The following is a 20,250-nucleotide window of genomic DNA, read 5'->3' as shown; positions in this document are numbered from 1 at the left end:
GGAAGAAGGAGAGAGAGAGTGGTGGGGGGAGGAGAGTGTTGGGGGAAGAGGGAGAGAGAGAGTGGTTGTGTGAGGAGAGTGGTGGGGGAGGGAAGAAGGAGAGAGAGAGTGATGGGGGGAGGAGAGTGTTGGGAAGGGGAAGAAGGAGAGAGAGAGTGGTGGGGGGAGGAGAGTGTTGGGAAGGGGAAGAAGGAGAGAGAGAGTGGTGGGGGGAGGAGAGTGTTGGGGGAGGGAAGAGAGAGAGAGAGAGCGGTGGGGGGAGGAGAGTGTTGAGAGTGTTAGTATCTGCCTAGTGTAGTATCTTCATAGTGTAGTATCTGCCTAGTGTAGTATCTTCATAGTGTAGTATCTTCATAGTGTAGTATCTTCATAGTGTAGTATCTTCATAGTGTAGTATCTTCATAGTGTAGTATCTGCATAGTGTAGTATCTGCATAGTGTAGTATCTGCCTAGTGTAGTATCTGCCTAGTGTAGTATCTTCATAGTGTCATATCAGACCACAGTGTGGTATCGAACCACAGTGTCGTATCGGACCACAGTGTCGTATCGGACCACAGTGTCGTATCGGACCACAGTGTCGTATCGGACCACAGTGTCGTATCGGACCACAGTGTCGTATCAGACCACAGTGTCGTATCGGACCACAGTGTCGTATCAGACCACAGTGTCGTATCAGACCACAGTGTCGTATCAGACCACAGTGTATCTATAGCGTGTATCTCACCCCTGCCTGTATAGTGTGTGTATCTATAGCGTGTATCTCACCCCTGCCTGTATAGTGTGTGTATCTATAGTGTGTATCTCACCCCTGTCACGGCCTGTATAGTGTGTGTATCTATAGTGTGTATCTCACCCCTGCCCCTGCCTGTATAGTGTGTGTATCTATAGTGTGTATCTCACCCCTGCCACGGCCTGTATAGTGTGTGTATCTATAGTGTGTATCTCACCCCTGTCACGGCCTGTATAGTGTGTGTATCTATAGTGTGTATCTCACCCCTGCCTGTATAGTGTGTGTATCTATAGTGTGTATCTCACCCCTGCCTGTATAGTGTGTGTATCTATAGTGTGTATCTCACCCCTGCCTGTATAGTGTGTGTATCTATAGTGTGTATCTCACCCTTGCCTGTATAGTGTGTGTATCTATAGTGTGTATCTCACCCCTGCCCCTGCCTGTATAGTGTGTGTATCTATAGTGTGTATCTCACCCCTGCCTGTATAGTGTGTGTATCTATAGTGTGTATCTCACCCCTGCCTCTATAGCGTGTTTCTCACCCCTGCCTGTATAGTGTGTGTATCTATAGTGTGTATCTCACCCCTGCCTGTATAGTGTGTGTATCTATAGTGTGTATCTCACCCCTGCCCCTGCCTGTATAGTGTGTGTATCTATAGTGTGTATCTCACCCCTGCCCCTGCCTGTATAGTGTGTGTATCTATAGTGTGTATCTCACCCCTGCCTGTATAGTGTGTGTATCTATAGTGTGTATCTCACCCCTGCCCCTGCCTGTATAGTGTGTGTATCTATAGTGTGTATCTCACCCCTGCCCCTGCCTGTATAGTGTGTGTATCTATAGTGTGTATCTCACCCCTGCCTGTATAGTGTGTGTATCTATAGTGTGTATCTCACCCCTGCCTGTATAGTGTGTGTATCTATAGTGTGTATCTCACCCCTGCCTGTATAGTGTGTGTATCTATAGTGTGTATCTCACCCCTGCCCCTGCCTGTATAGTGTGTGTATCTATAGTGTGTATCTCACCCCTGCCCCTGCCTGTATAGTGTGTGTATCTATAGTGTGTATCTCACCCCTGCCCCTGCCTGTATAGTGTGTGTATCTATAGCGTGTTTCTCACCCCTGCCTGTATAGTGTGTGTATCTATAGTGTGTATCTCACCCCTGCCTGTATAGTGTGTGTATCTATAGTGTGTATCTCACCCCTGCCTGTATAGTGTGTGTATCTATAGTGTGTATCTCACCCCTGCCTGTATAGTGTGTGTATCTATAGTGTGTATCTCACCCCTGTCACGGCCTGTATAGTGTGTGTATCTATAGTGTGTATCTCACCCCTGCCTGTATAGTGTGTGTATCTATAGTGTGTATCTCACCCCTGCCTGTATAGTGTGTGTATCTATAGTGTGTATCTCACCCCTGTCACGGCCTGTATAGTGTGTGTATCTATAGTGTGTATCTCACCCCTGCCTGTATAGTGTGTGTATCTATAGTGTGTATCTCACCCCTGCCTGTATAGTGTGTGTGTCTATAGTGTGTATCTCACCCCTGCCACGGCCTGTATAGTGTGTGTATCTATAGTGTGTATCTCACCCCTGTCTGTATAGTGTGTGTGTCTATAGCGTGTTTCTCACCCCTGCCTGTATAGTGTGTGTATCTATAGTGTGTATCTCACCCCTGTCTGTATAGTGTGTGTATCTATAGCGTGTATCTCACCCCTGCCTGTATAGTGTGTGTATCTATAGTGTGTATCTCACCCCTGCCACGGCCTGTATAGTGTGTGTATCTATAGTGTGTATCTCACCCCTGTCACGGCCTGTATAGTGTGTGTATCTATAGTGTGTATCTCACCCCTGCCTGTATAGTGTGTGTATCTATAGTGTGTATCTCACCCCTGCCACGGCCTGTATAGTGTGTGTATCTATAGTGTGTATCTCACCCCTGTCACGGCCTGTATAGTGTGTGTATCTATAGTGTGTATCTCACCCCTGCCTGTATAGTGTGTGTATCTATAGTGTGTATCTCACCCCTGCCTGTATAGTGTGTGTATCTATAGTGTGTATCTCACCCCTGCCTGTATAGTGTGTGTATCTATAGTGTGTATCTCACCCCTGCCTGTATAGTGTGTGTATCTATAGTGTGTATCTCACCCCTGCCTGTATAGTGTGTGTATCTATAGTGTGTATCTCACCCCTGCCTGTATAGTGTGTGTATCTATAGTGTGTATCTCACCCCTGTCACGGCCTGTATAGTGTGTGTATCTATAGTGTGTATCTCACTCCTGCCTGTATAGTGTGTGTATCTATAGTGTGTATCTCACCCCTGCCTGTATAGTGTGTGTATCTATAGTGTGTATCTCACCCCTGCCTGTATAGTGTGTGTATCTATAGTGTGTATCTCACCCCTGCCTGTATAGTGTGTGTATCTATAGTGTGTATCTCACCCCTGCCTGTATAGTGTGTGTATCTATAGTGTGTATCTCACCCCTGCCTGTATAGTGTGTGTATCTATAGTGTGTATCTCACCCCTGCCTGTATAGTGTGTGTATCTATAGTGTGTATCTCACCCCTGCCTGTATAGTGTGTGTATCTATAGTGTGTATCTCACCCCTGCATGTATAGTGTGTATCTCACCCCTGTCACGGCCTGTATAGTGTGTGTATCTATAGCGTGTATCTCACCCCTGCCACGGCCTGTATAGTGTGTGTATCTATAGTGTGTATCTCACCCCTGCCTGTATAGTGTGTGTATCTATAGTGTGTATCTCACCCCTGCCTGTATAGTGTGTGTATCTATAGTGTGTATCTCACCCCTGCCTGTATAGTGTGTGTATCTATAATGTGTATCTCACCCCTGCCTGTATAGTGTGTGTATCTATAGCGTGTATCTCACCCCTGTCACGGCCTGTATAGTGTGTGTATCTATAGTGTGTATCTCACCCCTGCCTGTATAGTGTGTGTATCTATAGTGTGTATCTCACCCCTGCCTGTATAGTGTGTGTATCTATAGTGTGTATCTCACCCCTGCCTGTATAGTGTGTGTATCTATAGTGTGTGTATCTATAGTGTGTATCTCACCCCTGTCTGTATAGTGTGTGTATCTATAGTGTGTATCTCACCCCTGCCTGTATAGTGTGTGTATCTATAGTGTGTATCTCACCCCTGCCACGGCCTGTATAGTGTGTGTATCTATAGTGTGTATCTCACCCCTGTCACGGCCTGTATAGTGTGTGTATCTATAGTGTGTATCTCACCCCTGCCACGGCCTGTATAGTGTGTGTATCTATAGTGTGTATCTCACCCCTGCCACGGCCTGTATAGTGTGTGTATCTATAGTGTGTATCTCACCCCTGCCTGTATAGTGTGTGTATCTATAGTGTGTATCTCACCCCTGCCTGTATAGTGTGTGTATCTATAGCGTGTATCTCACCCCTGTCACGGCCTGTATGAGCGGGGTCTTTCCCTCCTCATCGCTGGCAGAGTGGACGTCTGCCCCGTGCGCCAGCGCCTCGGCCATGAGTGGCAGGTTGTGTAGCCGTGACGACCGGTAGAGCAACGCCCCCGGGGAGAGGGGCTCCTCAGGGTCTGATCCCGCCTCCTGCTCTATCTCCACCTCGCCACTAGACTCCTCCTCTTCTGACTCACCCTCACACTCTATTGGGGCGAGGGGGAGAGAGGGAGAAGGAGATAGTGTGGGGGGGAGGTGGAGAATGAGTGTGGAGGGGAGGTGGAGAATGAGTGTGGGGGGAAGTGGAGAATGAGTGTGGGGGGGGGGTGGTGAATGAGTGTGGGGGGGAGGTGGTGAATGAGTTTGGGGGGGAGGTGGTGAATGAGTGTGGAGGGGAGGTGGAGAATGAGTGTGGAGGGGAGGTGGAGAATGAGTGTGGAGGGGAGGTGGAGAATGAGTGTGGGGGGGAGGTGGAGAATGAGTGTGGGGGGGAGGTGGTGAATGAGTGTGGGGGGGAGGTGGTGAATGAGTGTGGGGGGGAGGTGGTGAATGAGTGTGGGGGGGGTGGTGAATGAGTGTGGGGGGGTGGTGAATGAGTTTGGGGGGGAGGTGGTGAATGAGTGTGGGGGGGTGGAGAATGAGTGTGAGGGGAGGTGGAGAATGAGTTTGTGGGGGGTGGAGAATGAGTGTGGGGGGGTAGAGAATGAGTGTGGGGGGGAGGTGGAGAATAAGTGTGGGGGGGAGGTGGAGAATGAGTGTGGGGGGGAGGTGGTGAATGAGTTTGGGGGGGAGGTGGTGAATGAGTTTGGAGGGGAGGTGGAGAATGAGTGTGGAGGGGAGGTGGAGAATGAGTGTGGAGGGGAGGTGGAGAATGAGTGTGGAGGGAGGTGGAGAATGAGTGTGGGGGGAGGTGGAGAATGAGTGTGGGGGGGAGGTGGAGAATAAGTGTGGGGGGGAGGTGGAGAATGAGTGTGGGGGGAGGTGGAGAATGAGTGTGGGGGGAGGTGGTGAATGAGTGTGGGGGGAGGTGGTGAATGAGTTTGGAGGGGAGGTGGAGAATGAGTGTGGAGAGGAGGTGGAGAATGAGTGTGGAGGGGAGGTGGAGAATGAGTGTGGGGGGAGGTGGAGAATGAGTGTGGGGGGGAGGTGGTGAATGAGTGTGGGGGGGAGGTGGTGAATGAGTGTGGGGGGGAGGTGGTGAATGAGTGTGGAGGGGAGGTGGAGAATGAGTGTGGAGGGGAGGTGGAGAATGAGTGTGGAGGGGAGGTGGAGAATGAGTGTGGGGGGGAGGTGGAGAATGAGTGTGGGGGGGAGGTGGTGAATGAGTGTGGGGGGGAGGTGGTGAATGAGTGTGGGGGGGAGGTGGTGAATGAGTGTGGGGGGGGTGGTGAATGAGTGTGGGGGGGTGGTGAATGAGTTTGGGGGGGAGGTGGTGAATGAGTGTGGGGGGGTGGAGAATGAGTGTGAGGGGAGGTGGAGAATGAGTTTGTGGGGGGTGGAGAATGAGTGTGGGGGGGTAGAGAATGAGTGTGGGGGGGAGGTGGAGAATAAGTGTGGGGGGGAGGTGGAGAATGAGTGTGGGGGGGAGGTGGTGAATGAGTTTGGGGGGGAGGTGGTGAATGAGTTTGGAGGGGAGGTGGAGAATGAGTGTGGAGGGGAGGTGGAGAATGAGTGTGGAGGGGAGGTGGAGAATGAGTGTGGAGGGAGGTGGAGAATGAGTGTGGGGGGAGGTGGAGAATGAGTGTGGGGGGGAGGTGGAGAATAAGTGTGGGGGGGAGGTGGAGAATGAGTGTGGGGGGAGGTGGAGAATGAGTGTGGGGGGAGGTGGTGAATGAGTGTGGGGGGAGGTGGTGAATGAGTTTGGAGGGGAGGTGGAGAATGAGTGTGGAGAGGAGGTGGAGAATGAGTGTGGAGGGGAGGTGGAGAATGAGTGTGGGGGGAGGTGGAGAATGAGTGTGGGGGGAGGTGGAGAATGAGTGTGGGGGGAGGTGAGAATGAGTGTGGAGGGGAGGTGGAGAATGAGTGTGGAGGGGAGGTGGAGAATGAGTGTGGAGGGGAGGTGGAGAATGAGTGTGGAGGGGAGGTGGAGAATGAGTGTGGGGGGAGGTGGAGAATGAGTGTGGGGGGAGGTGGAGAATGAGTGTGGGGGGGAGGGGGAGAATGAGTGTGGAGGGGAGGTGGAGAATGAGTGTGGAGGGGAGGTGGAGAAGGTGGAGAATGAGTGTGGAGGGGAGGTGGAGAATGAGTGTGGAGGGGAGGTGGAGAATGAGTGTGGAGGGGAGGTGGAAAATGAGTGTGGGGGGAGGTGGAGAATGAGTGTGGGGGGGAGGTGGAGAATGAGTGTGGAGGGGAGGTGGAGAATGAGTGTGGAGGGGAGGTGGAGAATGAGTGTGGAGGGGAGGTGGAGAATGAGTGTGGGGGGAGGTGGAGAATGAGTGTGGGGGGAGGTGGAGAATGAGTGTGAGGGGGAGGTGGAGAATGAGTGTGGAGGGGAGGTGGAGAATGAGTGTGGAGGGGAGGTGGAGAATGAGTGTGGGGGGAGGTGGAGAATGAGTGTGGGGGGTGGAGAATGAGTGTGGGGGGAGGTGGAGAATGAGTGTGGAGGGGAGGTGGATAATGAGTGTGGGGGGAGGTGGAGAATGAGTGTGGGGGGAGGTGGAGAATGAGTGTGGGGGGGAGGTGGAGAATGAGTGTGGAGGGGAGAATGAGTGTGGGGGGAGGTGGAGAATGAGTGTGGGGGGAGGTGGAGAATGAGTGTGGAGGGGAGGTGGAGAATGAGTGTGGAGGGGAGGTGGAGAATGAGTGTGGAGGGGAGGTGGAGAATGAGTGTGGGGGGAGGTGGAGAATGAGTGTGGGGGAGGTGGAGAATGAGTGTGGAGGGGAGGTGGAGAATGAGTGTGGGGGGAGGTGGAGAATGAGTGTGGGGGAGGTGGAGAATGAGTGTGGGGGGGAGGTGGAGAATGAGTGTGGAGGGGAGGTGGAGAATGAGTGTGGAGGGGAGGTGGAGAATGAGTGAGGTTGGGAGGTGGAGAATGAGTGTGGGGGGGGTGGAGAATGAGTTTGGAGGGGAGGTGGAGAATGAGTTTGTGGGGGGTGGAGAATGAGTGTGGGGGGGTGGAGAATGAGTGTGAGGGGAGGTGGAGAATGAGTTTGTGGGGGGTGGAGAATGAGTTTGTGAGGGTGGAGAATGAGTTTGTGGGGGAGGTGGAGAATGAGTGTGGGGGAGGTGGTGAATGAGTGTGGGGAGGTGGTGAATGAGTGTGGGGGAGGTGGTGAATGAGTGTGGGGGAGGTGGTGAATGAGTGTGGGGGGAGGTGGAGAATGAGTGTGGGGGGGTGGTAAATAAGTGTGGGGTGGTGGTGGAGAATGAGTGTGGGGGGAGATGGAGAATGAGTGTGGGGGGGTGGAGAATGAGTGTGTGGGGGGGTGGAGAATGAGTTTGTGGGGGGGGTGGAGAATGAGTTTGTGGGGGGGGTGGATAATGAGTGTGTGGGGGGTGGAGAATGAGTTTGTGGGGGGGTGAAGAATGAGTGTGGAGGGGAGGTGGAGAATGAGGGAGAGGGGGGTTAGTCTGGCTACTACAGTTTGACAAAGTCCTGAAATACGACTAACTCTGAACCTTTGAAAGTACACAGTCTGTAAATTCTGACGTGCACACACACAATTTTTCTTCAGATAGCTAGGTGGGACAACCACATATCACAGTCATAGTCAGTACATTCATCTTCAGATAGCTAGGTGAGACAACCACATATCACAGTCATAGTCAGTACATTCATCTTCAGATAGCTAGGTGGGACAACCACATATCACAGTCATAGTCAGTACATTCATCTTCAGATAGCTAGGTGGGACAACCACATATCACAGTCATAGTCAGTACATTCATCTTCAGATAGCTAGGTGAGACAACCACATATCACAGTCATAGTCAGTACATTCATCTACAGATAGCTAGGTGAGACAACCACATATCACAGTCATAGTCAGTACATTCATCTTCAGATAGCTAGGTGGGACAACCACATATCACAGTCATAGTCAGTACATTCATCTTCAGATAGCTAGGTGGGACAACCACATATCACAGTCATAGTCAGTACATTCATCTCCAGATAGCTGGGTGGGACAACCACATATCACAGTCATAGTCAGTACATCCATCTCCAGATAGCTGGGTGGGACAACCACATATCACAGTCATAGTAAGTACATTCATCTTCAGATAGCTAGGTGAGACAACCACATATCACAGTCATAGTCAGTACATTCATCTTCAGATAGCTAGGTGGGACAACCACATATCACAGTCATAGTAGGTACATTTTTCCTCAAAGTATTTATCAGCAGTCAGCACTAGTAGGAAACACACACAGACTCCTGTGACTTACCCTCCTCGGTGACACTGTCCACCACTGAGCCAAACACCAGGATGTCTGTGCTCCCGTCTGTACTGCCTCCCAGCCCACTGTCGCTGCTCAGACCTGCAGGGCCAACCAACGCCAAGCCACGGACACGTTAGTCACCACACCGCCTCCCCTGAAGCTCCGCAACAAGGCCTCCTTACAGCCCCCCCCCCCCCCCTAAACACCCCTCCTAACCCTAATCATTCTCTAGCATCCTCTCAATCCCTAAAACATCCCCCTGTCACCCTGCTGACCCCAATCTACCCTACTCACTCCAATCTACCCTACTGACCCCAATCTACCCTGCTGACCCCAATCTACCCTACTGACCCCAACCTACCCTACTGACCTCAATCCACCCTACTGACCTCAATCTACCCTGCTGACCCCAATCTACCCTACTGACCCCAACCTACCCTACTGACCTCAATCTACCCTACTGACCTCAATCCACCCTACTGACCCCAATCCACCCTACTGACTCCAATCTACCCTACTGACCCCAATCCACCCTACTGACCCCAATCTACCCTACTCACTCCAATCTACCCTACTGACCCCAATCTACCCTGCTGACCCCAATCTACCTTACTGACCCCAATCCACCCTACTGACCTCAATCTACCCTGCTGACCCCAATCTACCCTGCTGACCCCAATCTACCCTACTGACCCCAACCTACCCTACTGACCCCAACCTACCCTACTGACCTCAATCCACCCTACTGACCCCAATCTACCCTGCTGACCCCAATCTACCCTACTGACCCCAACCTACCCTACTGACCTCAATCTACCCTACTGACCTCAATCCACCCTACTGACCCCAATCTACCCTGCTGACCCCAATCTACCCTACTGACCCCAATCTACCCTGCTGACCCCAATCTACCCTACTGACCTCAATCCACCCTACTGACCCCAATCCACCCTGCTGACTCCAATCTACCCTACTGACTCCAATCTACCCTACTGACCTCAATCCACCCTACTGAACCCAATCTACCCTGCTGACTCCAATCTACCCTACTGACTCCAATCTACCCTACTGACCTCAATCCACCCTACTGACCCCAATCCACCCTACTGACCCCAATCCACCCTACTGACCTCAATCTACCCTACTGACCTCAATCTGTAACCTCCCGGGTGGCGCAGTGGTCTAGGGCACTGCATCGCAGTGCTAGCTGCGCCACCAGAGTCTCTGGGTTCGCGCCCAGGCTGGGCTGGGTTCGCGCCCAGGCTCTGTCGCAGCCGGCTGCAACCGGGAGGTCCGTGGGGCGACGCACAATTGGCATAGCGTCGTCCGGGTTAGGGAGGGTTTGGCCGGTAGGGATATCCTTGTCTCAGTATGTAAAATGTAATATGTAATATGTAAAAATGTAAAAAAATGTAATAAAATGTATGCACTCTACTGTAAGTCGCTCTGGATAAGAGCGTCTGCTAAATGACTAAAATGTAAATGTAAAATCTACCCTACTGACCTCAATCTACCCTACTGACCCCAATCTACCCTACTGACCCCAATCTACCCTACTGACCTCAATCTACCCTGCTGACCCCAATCTACCCTACTGACCCCAATCTACCCTACTGACCCCAATCTACCCTACTGACCTCAAACCACCCTACTGACCCCAATCTCCTCATATAGCACCAAGCCTCATCTCCACCCAGTAACAGCTTCTTCTAAAGCCTCATCTCCAGTCCCAAAACATCTATTATCCCGTTTGTTCTCTCTGGTTGGCAGGTGAGTGTGTGTCAGACCACAGCCACACATAGATTACTCTGAGTCAGACTTACTGCGGGAAACTCTGGGTTAGACTTACTGCGGGAAACTCCAGGTTAGACTTACTGCGGGAAACTCTGGGTTAGACTTACTGCGGGAAACTCCGGGTCAGACTTACTGCGGGAAACTCTGGGTTAGACTTACTGCGGGAAACTCCGGGTCAGACTTACTGCGGGAAACTCCGGGGTCAGACTTACTGCGGGAAACTCCGGGTCAGACTTACTGCGGGAAACTCTGGGTTAGACTTACTGCGGAAAACTCCGGGTCAGACTTACTGCGGGAAACTCTGGGTTAGACTTACTGCGGGAAACTCCGGGTCAGACTTACTGCGGGAAACTCTGGGTTAGACTTACTGCGGGAAACTCCGGGTCAGACTTACTGCGGGTGCCGTTGCCGGTGTCGAAGTAGGAGAAGAGGTTGTCCATCTCATCAGGACAAAACAGAGAGTCACGACGGAGCTTTGCTGCCGCTGAGGACATACAGGAGAGGGAGAGTCTTAATATCACCTGTCCTCATACTACAAAAAGGTTTCCAGACAGGATCTCATTATTTATTTGACAAAAGTAAAAGTGATAAAAGTACAATGGTTTGAAGATATGGAGGGACTGGTTTTAAATCCCCAGACTGTATGAAGTGTCAGAAATTGGGATTAGGTCTCGTGACGACGTCTGCAGTCTGCTGCCTGTCTGATGGAGCTGGACAGAGCAAACAGTTCAGCATCACATGCTTTCCTCAGGGACTCTTCCACAACAGCTAAATGGATATTTCTCTAGTTGTATTGTCCTTCAAGATGTATGCAGGACAGCTTTCCACGGCTTAAACATTCAGTCAACTGCAGAAGGAGAGGAGAGAGAGAGAGTTTAGTCACCTGCGGAGAGGTTTCCCGGTGAAATCAAACCGGGGTCGTGTCGGTATTTCCGGCGGGTTTTGGGCGCTCCTCGCCTGGAGCTGTTGTGGCGATGGCACTTCTTCACGCTCCAGGGGCGGGACTTCCTCTCGCCTTCCACTAATGAGTCACTGACGCTCATCTTCTTCAGGAAACGCCTCTCCACATATTTAGCCTTAATCCACGCCTCCTTCTCTTGTCTGAGAGAGAGAGAGAGAGAGTGTCAGGTTTAGGAGTCTCCTAGCCAATAGGAGATGAGGGAAGACCATATATGTCATGTTTAGGAGTCTCCTAGCCAATAGGAGATGAGGGAAGACCCTATATGTCATGTTTAGGAGTCTCCTAGCCAATAGGAGATGAGGGAAGGCCATATATATGTCATGTTTAGGAGTCTCCTAGCCTATAGGAGATGAGGGAAAACCATATATGTCATGTTTAGGAGTCTCCTAGCCAATAGGAGATGAGGGAAGACCATATATGTCATGTTTAGGAGTCTCCTAGCCTATAGGAGATGAGGGAAGACCATATATGTCATGTTTAGGAGTCTCCTAGCCAATAGGAGATGAGGGAAGGCCATATATATGTCATGTTTATGAGTCTCCTAGCCTATAGGAGATGAGGGAAGACCATATATGTCAGGTTTAGGAGTCTCCTAGCCAATAGGAGATGAGGGAAGACCCTATATGTCATGTTTAGGAGTCTCCTAGCCTATAGGAGATGAGGGAAGACCCTATATGTCATGTTTAGGAGTCTCCTAGCCTATAGGAGATGAGGGAAGACCATATATGTCATGTTTAGGAGTCTCCTAGCCAATAGGAGATGAGGGAAGGCCATATATATGTCATGTTTAGGAGTCTCCTAGCCTATAGGAGATGAGGGAAGACCATATATGTCAGGTTTAGGAGTCTCCTAGCCAATAGGAGATGAGGGAAGACCATATATGTCATGTTTAGGAGTCTCCTAGCCTATAGGAGATGAGGGAAGACCCTATATGTCATGTTTAGGAGTCTCCTAGCCAATAGGAGATGAGGGAAGACCATATATGTCATGTTTAGGAGTCTCCTAGCCTATAGGAGATTAGGGAAGACCATATATGTCATGTTTAGGAGTCTCCTAGCCTATAGGAGATGAGGGAAAACCATATATGTCATGTTTAGGAGTCTCCTAGCCAATAGGAGACGAGGGAAGACCATATATGTCATGTTTAGGAGTCTCCTAGCCAATAGGAGACGAGGGAAGACCATATATGTCATGTTTAGGAGTCTCCTAGCCTATAGGAGATGAGGGAAGACCATATATGTCATGTTTAGGAGTCTCCTAGCCTATAGGAGATGAGGGAAGACCATATATGTCATGTTTAGGAGTCTCCTAGCCAATAGGAGACGAGGGAAGACCATATATGTCATGTTTAGGAGTCTCCTAGCCAATAGGAGATGAGGGAAGACCCTATATGTCATGTTTAGGAGTCTCCTAGCCAATAGGAGATGAGGGAAGACCATATATGTCATGTTTAGGAGTCTCCTAGCCTATAGGAGATGAGGGAAGACCATATATGTCATGTTTAGGAGTCTCCTAGCCTATAGGAGATTAGGGAAGACCATATATGTCATGTTTAGGAGTCTCCTAGCCTATAGGAGATGGGAAGACCATATATGTCATGTTTAGGAGTCTCCTAGCCTATAGGAGATGAGGGAAGACCATATATGTCATGTTTAGGAGTCTCCTAGCCTATAGGAGATGAGGGAAGACCATATATGTCATGTTTAGGAGTCTTCTAGCCTATAGGAGATGAGCGAAGACCATATATGCCATGTTTAGGAGTCTCCTAGCCAATAGGAGATGAGGGAAGACGATATATATGCCATGTTTAGGAGTCTCCTAGCCAATAGGAGATGAGGGAAGACGATATATATGTCATGTTTAGGAGTCTCCTAGCCTATAGGTAAACTTGCTAACCAGTTCTCACCTAGGACTGGAAGGTCCAGGTTTCTTCACTCCCAGTTCCTCACAGGCTCCCTCATAGATGCGGTTAATCACATTGTTACCCAGCTCACACATCAACTGGAGACAGAGAGAAAGATAGCAGAGGAGAAAGGATTAGGTGAGGGATTCATAACCCCGAAACACGAAGAGAGATATTCCCAGAGTCCCAAGAAGCTTCTTAGAAAGAAATACGTCATATCTTGAATCACTAAGGTGACGCTGAGCAGGAAGTGAGAAACCCACCTTGAGTAGCTCTGGTTCCCAGGAGTCCAGTGTTAGTGAACGCACCTTGGAGCAGTGAACTCCCAGACTCCTGTAGAAGACAACACAACAGAGAGAGAGAGAGAGACAACAGGTCAGATACAGCAGCGTTTCACAAATTCTGAGTAGAGTATGTGTGTTGCGTAGCCTGTAATCTGTGAAGATATGGAGGGACAAGTTTTAAACAGATTAAGTTGTAATCCCCAGACTGTCTGAAGTGACAGAAATTGGGATTAGGGTCTCGTGACAATGTCTACAGTCTGCTTCCTGTCTGTCACTTTCACCTGTTCTACTTCCTGTCTCGCTGCTGTTTAGCTTTTCTTTCACTTGTTCTACTTCCTGTCTCTCGCTGCTGTTTGGCTGTTCTCTGTCAGGTGGGGTGTCACAGGTGAGGACTGAACTGACGGAGGTGTGGTAAACACCTGTCAATCCATAAAAGTCGACGGCTGCCTGAAGTCAGAAAACAAGTTGCAGTCTTTGTAAATTGCTCACCCGTGATATAGGTTCTGCGAAGTCCTTAATGCAGAGAATTGTTTCCAGTGTTGTTTTTAGTTTCCCTACCTGTGGCATTGTGGGTAGTGTAGTTTACCTGTGTATGCCGGAGCACTTAATGCATAGAAGTGTACTTAGGGTGTTGTAATTTAGTCTAGTTCACTGTAGCATTGTAGTCTAGCACCCTCAAACTCAACTCTGGACCTCAAAGCCAGTTCCACTGCGTTTTTACATTGTTCCCCTCTAATCAGGGACTGATTTAGACCTGGTACACCAGATGGGTGCAATTAATGATCAGTTAGAACAGAGAATCAGCAGGCTCCAGATCTCGTAGGGTAAGAGTCGAGTACCCCTGGTCTACTAATTCCCTACCTGTAGCATTGTGGGTAGTGTAGTTTACCTGTGTATGCCAGAGCACTCGATGCAGAGCAGGACTCCCAGGTTGATGGAGGCCCAGCATGGTGCAGCCTGGGAGCAGTCACAACACAGCTCATTACCAGGCAGGGTCTGCACCCGGTGGAGGATGCTCTCCCCCCTGCCCTCACCCCCTCTCCCCCCTCGGGGCTCGCTAGCTGAGTCTATACTGCTGGTAGAGGGGGATGCTGTCCGGTCCAGACGCTAGAGAGAGAGACAGAGAACAAAGGGTGGTTATGGTTAGTTATACTGCTGGTAGAGGGGGAGGCTGTCCGGTCCAGATGCTAGAGAGAGAGAGACAGAGAAGAGAGGGTGGTTATGGTTAGTTATACTGCTGGTAGAGGGGGAGGCTGTCCGGTCCAGACGCTAGAGAGAGACAGAGAAGAGAGGGTGGTTATGGTTAGTTATACTGCTGGTAGAGGGGGAGGCTGTCCGTTCCAGACGCTAGAGAGAGAGACAGAGAAGAGAGGGTGGTTATGGTTAGTTATACTGCTGGTAGAAGGGGAGGCTGTCCGGTCCAGACGCTAGAGAGAGACAGAGAAGAGAGGGTGGTTATGGTTGGTTAGTTAGTTGCTTAGTTATGGGAAGACAGACAGAAAGTAGGTTATGGTTGGTTCTAGTTCAGTGTTTACAAAACAGGAGGTCCAAACCCAACCAACTGACTTGGGTGGGTCCCAGCTAAATTCTTTAGGCCAGCTAGTTATACTGCTGGTGGGTCCCAGCTAAATTCTTTAGGCCAGCTAGTTATACTGCTGGTGGGTCCCAGCTAAAGGCTTTAGGCCAGCTAGTTATACTGGTGGTGGGTCCCAGCTAAAGGCTTTAGGCCAGCTAGTTATACAGCTGGTGGGTCCCAGCTAAAGGCTTTAGGCCAGCTAGTTATACTGCTGGTGGGTCCCAGCTAAAGGCTTTAGGCCAGCTAGTTATACTGCTGGTGGGTCCCAGCTAAAGGCTTTAGGCCAGCTAGTTATACTGCTGGTGGGTCCCAGCTAAATTCTTTAGGCCAGCTAGTTATACTGGTGGTGGGTGGGTCCCAGCTTAAGGCTTTAGGCCAGCTAGTTATACAGCTGGTGGGTCCCAGCTTAAGGCTTGAGGCCAGCTAGTTATACTGCTGGTGGGTCCCAGCTAAATTCTTTAGGCCAGCTAGTTATACTGGTGGTGGGTGGGTCCCAACTTAAGGCTTTAGGCCAGCTAGTTATACTGGTGGTGGGTCCCAGCTAAAGGCTTTAGGCCAGCTAGTTATACAGCTGGTGGGTCCCAGCTAAAGTCTTTAGGCCAGCTAGTTATAGGGCTGGTGGGTCCCAGCTAAAGGCTTTAGGCCAGCTGGTTATACTGCTGGTGGGTCCCAGCTAAAGGCTTTAGGCCAGCTAGTTATACAGCTGGTGGGTCACAGCTAAAGGCTTTAGGCCAGCTAGTTATACAGCTGGTGGGTCCCAGCTAAAGGTTTTAGGCCAGCTAGTTATACTGGTGGTGGGTCCCAGCTAAATTCTTTAGGCCAGCTAGTTATACAGCTGGTGGGTCCCAGCTAAAGGCTTTATGCCAGCTAGTTATACAGCTGGTGGGTCCCAGCTAAATGCTTTAGGCCAGCTAGTTATACTGGTGGTGGGTCCCAGCTAAATTCTTTAGGCCAGCTAGTTATACAGCTGGTGGGTCCCAGCTAAATGCATTAGGCCAGCTAGTTATACTGGTGGTGGGTCCCAGCTAAAGGCTTTATGCCAGCTAGTTATACTGGTGGTGGGTCCCAGCTAAAGGCTTTAGGCCAGCTAGTTATACAGCTGGTGGGTCCCAGCTAAATGCTTTAGGCCAGCTAGTTATACTGCTGGTGGGTCCCAGCTAAAGGCTTTAGGCCAGCTAGTTATACAGCTGGTGGGTCCCAGCTAAAGGCTTTAGGCCAGCTAGTTATACTGGTGGTGGGTCCCAGCTAAAGGCTTTATGCCAGCTAGTTATACAGCTGGTGGGTCCCAGCTAAAGGCTTTAGGCCAGCTAGTTATACAGCTGGTGGGTCCCAGTTAAAGGCTTTAGGCCAGCTAGTTATACAGCTGGTGGGTCCCAGCTAAAGGCTTTAGGCCAGCTAGTTATACTGCTGGTGGGTCCCAGCTAAAGGCTTTATGCCAGCTAGTTATACAGCTGGTGGATCCCAGCTAAAGGCCTTAGGCCAGCTAGTTATACTGGTGGTGGGTCCCAGCTAAAGGCTTTAGGCCAGCTAGTTATACTGCTGGTGGGTCCCAGCTAAAGGCTTTAGGCCAGCTAGTTATACTGGTGGTGGGTCCCAGCTAAAGGCTTTAGGCCAGCTAGTTATACTGGTGGTGGGTCCCAGCTAAAGGCTTTAGGCCAGCTAGTTATACTGCTGGTGGGTCCCAGCTAAATTCTTTAGGCCAGCTAGTTATACTGGTGGTGGGTGGGTCCCAGCTAAAGGCTGTAGGCCAGCTAGTTATACAGCTGGTGGGTCCCAGCTAAAGGCTTTAGGCCAGCTAGTTATACAGCTGATGGGTGGGTCCCAGCTAAAGGCTTTAGGCCAGCTAGTTATACAGCTGGTGGATCCCAGCTAAAGGCTTTAGGCCAGCTAGTTATACAGCTGGTGGGTCCCAGCTAAAGGCTTTAGGCCAGCTAGTTATACAGCTGGTGGGTCCCAGCTACAGCCTGTCAGTAGGAACAATCAATGTTTTGGAATCACTGATGTAATTATTCCATGTAGTATTTTGGCGCATAGAGAGACTATGGATAAACCTCATGTTAGAGTTATACCTCAATGTAGTTCTCTCTATTGGGTTCATGTTAGAGTTATACCTCAATATAGTTTTCTCTGTAGGGTTCATGTTATGATTAGAGTTGAGGTTAGGGTCAGGGTTAATGTCAGGGTTAGGATTAGAGTTGAGGTTAGGGTCACGGTTAGAGTCAGGGTTCATTTTAGGGTTAGGGCCAGGGTTAATTATAGGGCTAGGGTTGAGGTCAGGGCCAGGGTTAATTATAGGGTTAGGGTTGAGGTCAGGGCCAGGGTTAATTATAGGGTTAGGGTTGAGGTCAGGGCCAGGGTTAATTATAGGGTTAGGGTTGAGGTCAGGGCCAGGGTTATTTATAGGTTAGGGTTGAGGTCAGGGCCAGGGTTAATTATAGGGTTAGGGTTGAGGTCAGGGCCAGGGTTAATTATAGGGTTAGGGTTGAGGTCAGGGCCAGGGTTAATTATAGGGTTAGGGTTGAGGTCAGGGCCAGGGTTAAGCTTAGGGTCAGTACCTCGATGTAGTAGTTGTCTGATATCTCTCTGTATGCAGAGGCGATGGAGGCCTGTACAGCCTGGATCCAGGCCTGCCGTAACTTCTCTGACTCTGCCTGGAGCATACAGCTCCTAGTGGGAGAGAGGAGGGTGAGGAGAGGACATACATACACACACACGCACACATATATACACACACACACACACACACACACACACACACACACACACACACACACACACACACACACACACACACACACACACACACACACACACACACCGATAGATCATATTCGCCCACACACACACCGATCATATACACACACACACATATACACACAGACACACCGAACGATCATATTCGCACATATACACACCGATCATATACACACACACACATATACACACAGACACTCCGAACGATCATATTCGCACATATACACACACATACGTACTTAGTGGGGGACACCACCTCGAAGCAGAACCTCCTCTCTCCGTCCTCGCAAGGTTTGACTGAACACAGCCTCAGGTCCTCCACCACCACCGTCAGGGCATCCTATTGGCAGAGAGCAGTATCAATCAAAACACACCATCCTTTCATTGGCTGAGAGCGGTGTCAATAAAAACCCAACATCCTTTGATTGGCTGAGTATCTTCAGCCCCTACTCTTGTAATTTAGTCAGGGGGCCACCACATATTGTCTTTGGGGCCACCCTGGATATAGCCTCAAATCCAATATGGTGTCCAAAGTCCAATATGGTGTCCAAAGACCAATATGGTTGGCATTATAACAGTAGTGGTTGTAGTTCTGGGGGCTGACCAGGTTACACAGCTAACAGTAGTGTTTGTAGTTCTGGGGCCTGACCAGGTTACACAGCTAACAGTAGTGTTTGTAGTTCTGGGGCCTGACCAGGTTACACAGCTAACAGTAGTGGTTGGGGCCTGACCAGGTTACACAGATAACGATAGCCCAGAACTGTTCTTGATAGGCCCACTCCCCCATCAGTCCTCCTCTGACAGTTGATAAAGACAGAGACATCATGGAACTGGACTGCCACATGTCAGGAGGCCATTCAACAGGAGGTCATTCAACAGGAGATCATTCAACAGGAGGTCATTCAACAGGAGGTCATTCAACAGGAGGTCATTCAACAGGAGGTCATTCAACAGGAGATCATTCAACAGGAGGTCATTCAACAGGAGATCATTCAACAGGAGGTCATTCAACAGGAGATCATTCAACAGGAGATCATTCAACAGGAGGTCATTCAACAGGAGATCATTCAACAGGAGATCATTCAACAGGAGATCATTCAACAGGAGATCATTCAACAGGAGGTCATTCAACAGGAGATCATTCAACAGGAGATCATTCAACAGGAGGTCATTCAACAGGAGATCATTCAACAGGAGGTCATTCAACAGGAGGTCATTCAACAGGAGATCATTCAACAGGAGGTCATTCAACAGGAGATCATTCAACAGGAGATCATTCAACAGGAGGTCATTCAACAGGAGATCATTCAACAGGAGATCATTCAACAGGAGATCATTCAACAGGAGGTCATTCAACAGGAGGTCATTCAACAGGAGGTCATTCAACAGGAGATCATTCAACAGGAGGTCATTCAACAGGAGGTCATTCAACAGGAGGTCATTCAACAGGAGATCATTCAACAGGAGATCATTCAACAGGAGGTCATTCAACAGGAGGTCATTCAACAGGATGTCATTCAACAGGAGGTCATTCAACAGGAGGTCATCTGGAAAGTGCTGGCGTGCATTGCCATCATAGGTACCTATTCTGCTACCACCCATGGCTGGTAGTCCTCTTTACGCTGAGGGTAATAGACAGGCTTTAAGAGATGTACAACGTCAGATCAAAAGAAAGATACTGAGGGCCTCCCGGGTGGCGCAGTGGTCTAGGGCACTGCATCGCAGTGCTAACTGCGCCACCAGAGTCTCTGGGTTCGCGCCCAGGCTCTGTCGCAGCCGGCCGCGACCGGGAGGTCCGTGGGGCGACGCACAATTGGGCTAGCGTCGTCCGGGTTAGGGAGGGTTTGGCCGGTAGGGATATCCTTGTCTCATCGCGCTCCAGCGACTCCTGTGGCGGGCCGGGCGCAGTGCGCGCTAACCAAGGGGGCCAGGTACACGGTGTTTCCTCCGACACATTGGTGCGGCTGGCTTCCGGGTTGGAGGCGCGCTGTGTTAAGAAGCAGTGCGGCTTGGTTGGGTTGTGCTTCGGAGGACGCATGGCTTTCGACCTTCGTCTCTCCCGAGCCCGTACGGGAGTTGTAGCGATGAGACAAGATAGTAATTACTAGCGATTGGATACCACGAAAATTGGGGAGAAAATGGGATATTAAAAAAGAAAAAAAAAAGAAAAAAAAAGAAAGATACTGGTGGACAAGGAGGCATGCAAGCAAAAGGGGGGAGAGGAGCCTCTCCTCAGGAAAGGGATTAAATCCATGGCTGGTGCCCCCCACATAGGCAGGGGGAAACCCAGTGCTGACCTTGGGAGATATGAGGGCCAGAACATGGCTAATCAACTGAATGTTTTCTTCTCAAGATCTGAATCAGACAACTTTGTGTCGGAGGTAAAACAAATGGAAGCATCATTACAAATGTTTGAGAGAGTTG

At 50.1% G+C, this 20,250-nt stretch overlaps 1 protein-coding gene across 1 annotated transcript in view; it reads right to left on the bottom strand.

The window, feature by feature from the left end:
* Positions 1-18,211, bottom strand: part of LOC120064875 (arf-GAP with coiled-coil, ANK repeat and PH domain-containing protein 3-like) — a 31,703-nt gene extending 13,492 nt beyond the window's left edge. The window contains exons 1-10 of the mRNA XM_039015467.1: positions 18,197-18,211; positions 18,066-18,166; positions 17,628-17,739; positions 14,386-14,603; positions 13,476-13,545; positions 13,216-13,310; positions 11,232-11,449; positions 10,743-10,832; positions 8,561-8,662; positions 4,152-4,375 (exon numbers count right to left, since the gene is read on the bottom strand). Coding sequence (XP_038871395.1) covers positions 4,152-4,375; positions 8,561-8,662; positions 10,743-10,832; positions 11,232-11,449; positions 13,216-13,310; positions 13,476-13,545; positions 14,386-14,603; positions 17,628-17,739; positions 18,066-18,166; positions 18,197-18,211 — 1,245 coding nt within the window. The remainder of the gene's footprint in view (positions 1-4,151; positions 4,376-8,560; positions 8,663-10,742; positions 10,833-11,231; positions 11,450-13,215; positions 13,311-13,475; positions 13,546-14,385; positions 14,604-17,627; positions 17,740-18,065; positions 18,167-18,196) is intronic.
* Between the last annotated feature and the right edge of the window lie 2,039 nt (positions 18,212-20,250).

This window comes from Salvelinus namaycush, chromosome 20 (assembly GCF_016432855.1).
Source record: "Salvelinus namaycush isolate Seneca chromosome 20, SaNama_1.0, whole genome shotgun sequence".
NCBI lineage: Eukaryota > Metazoa > Chordata > Actinopteri > Salmoniformes > Salmonidae > Salvelinus > Salvelinus namaycush.
Note: the sequence above shows the minus strand (reverse complement) of the source record. Positions and strands in the feature narration are given on the sequence as shown.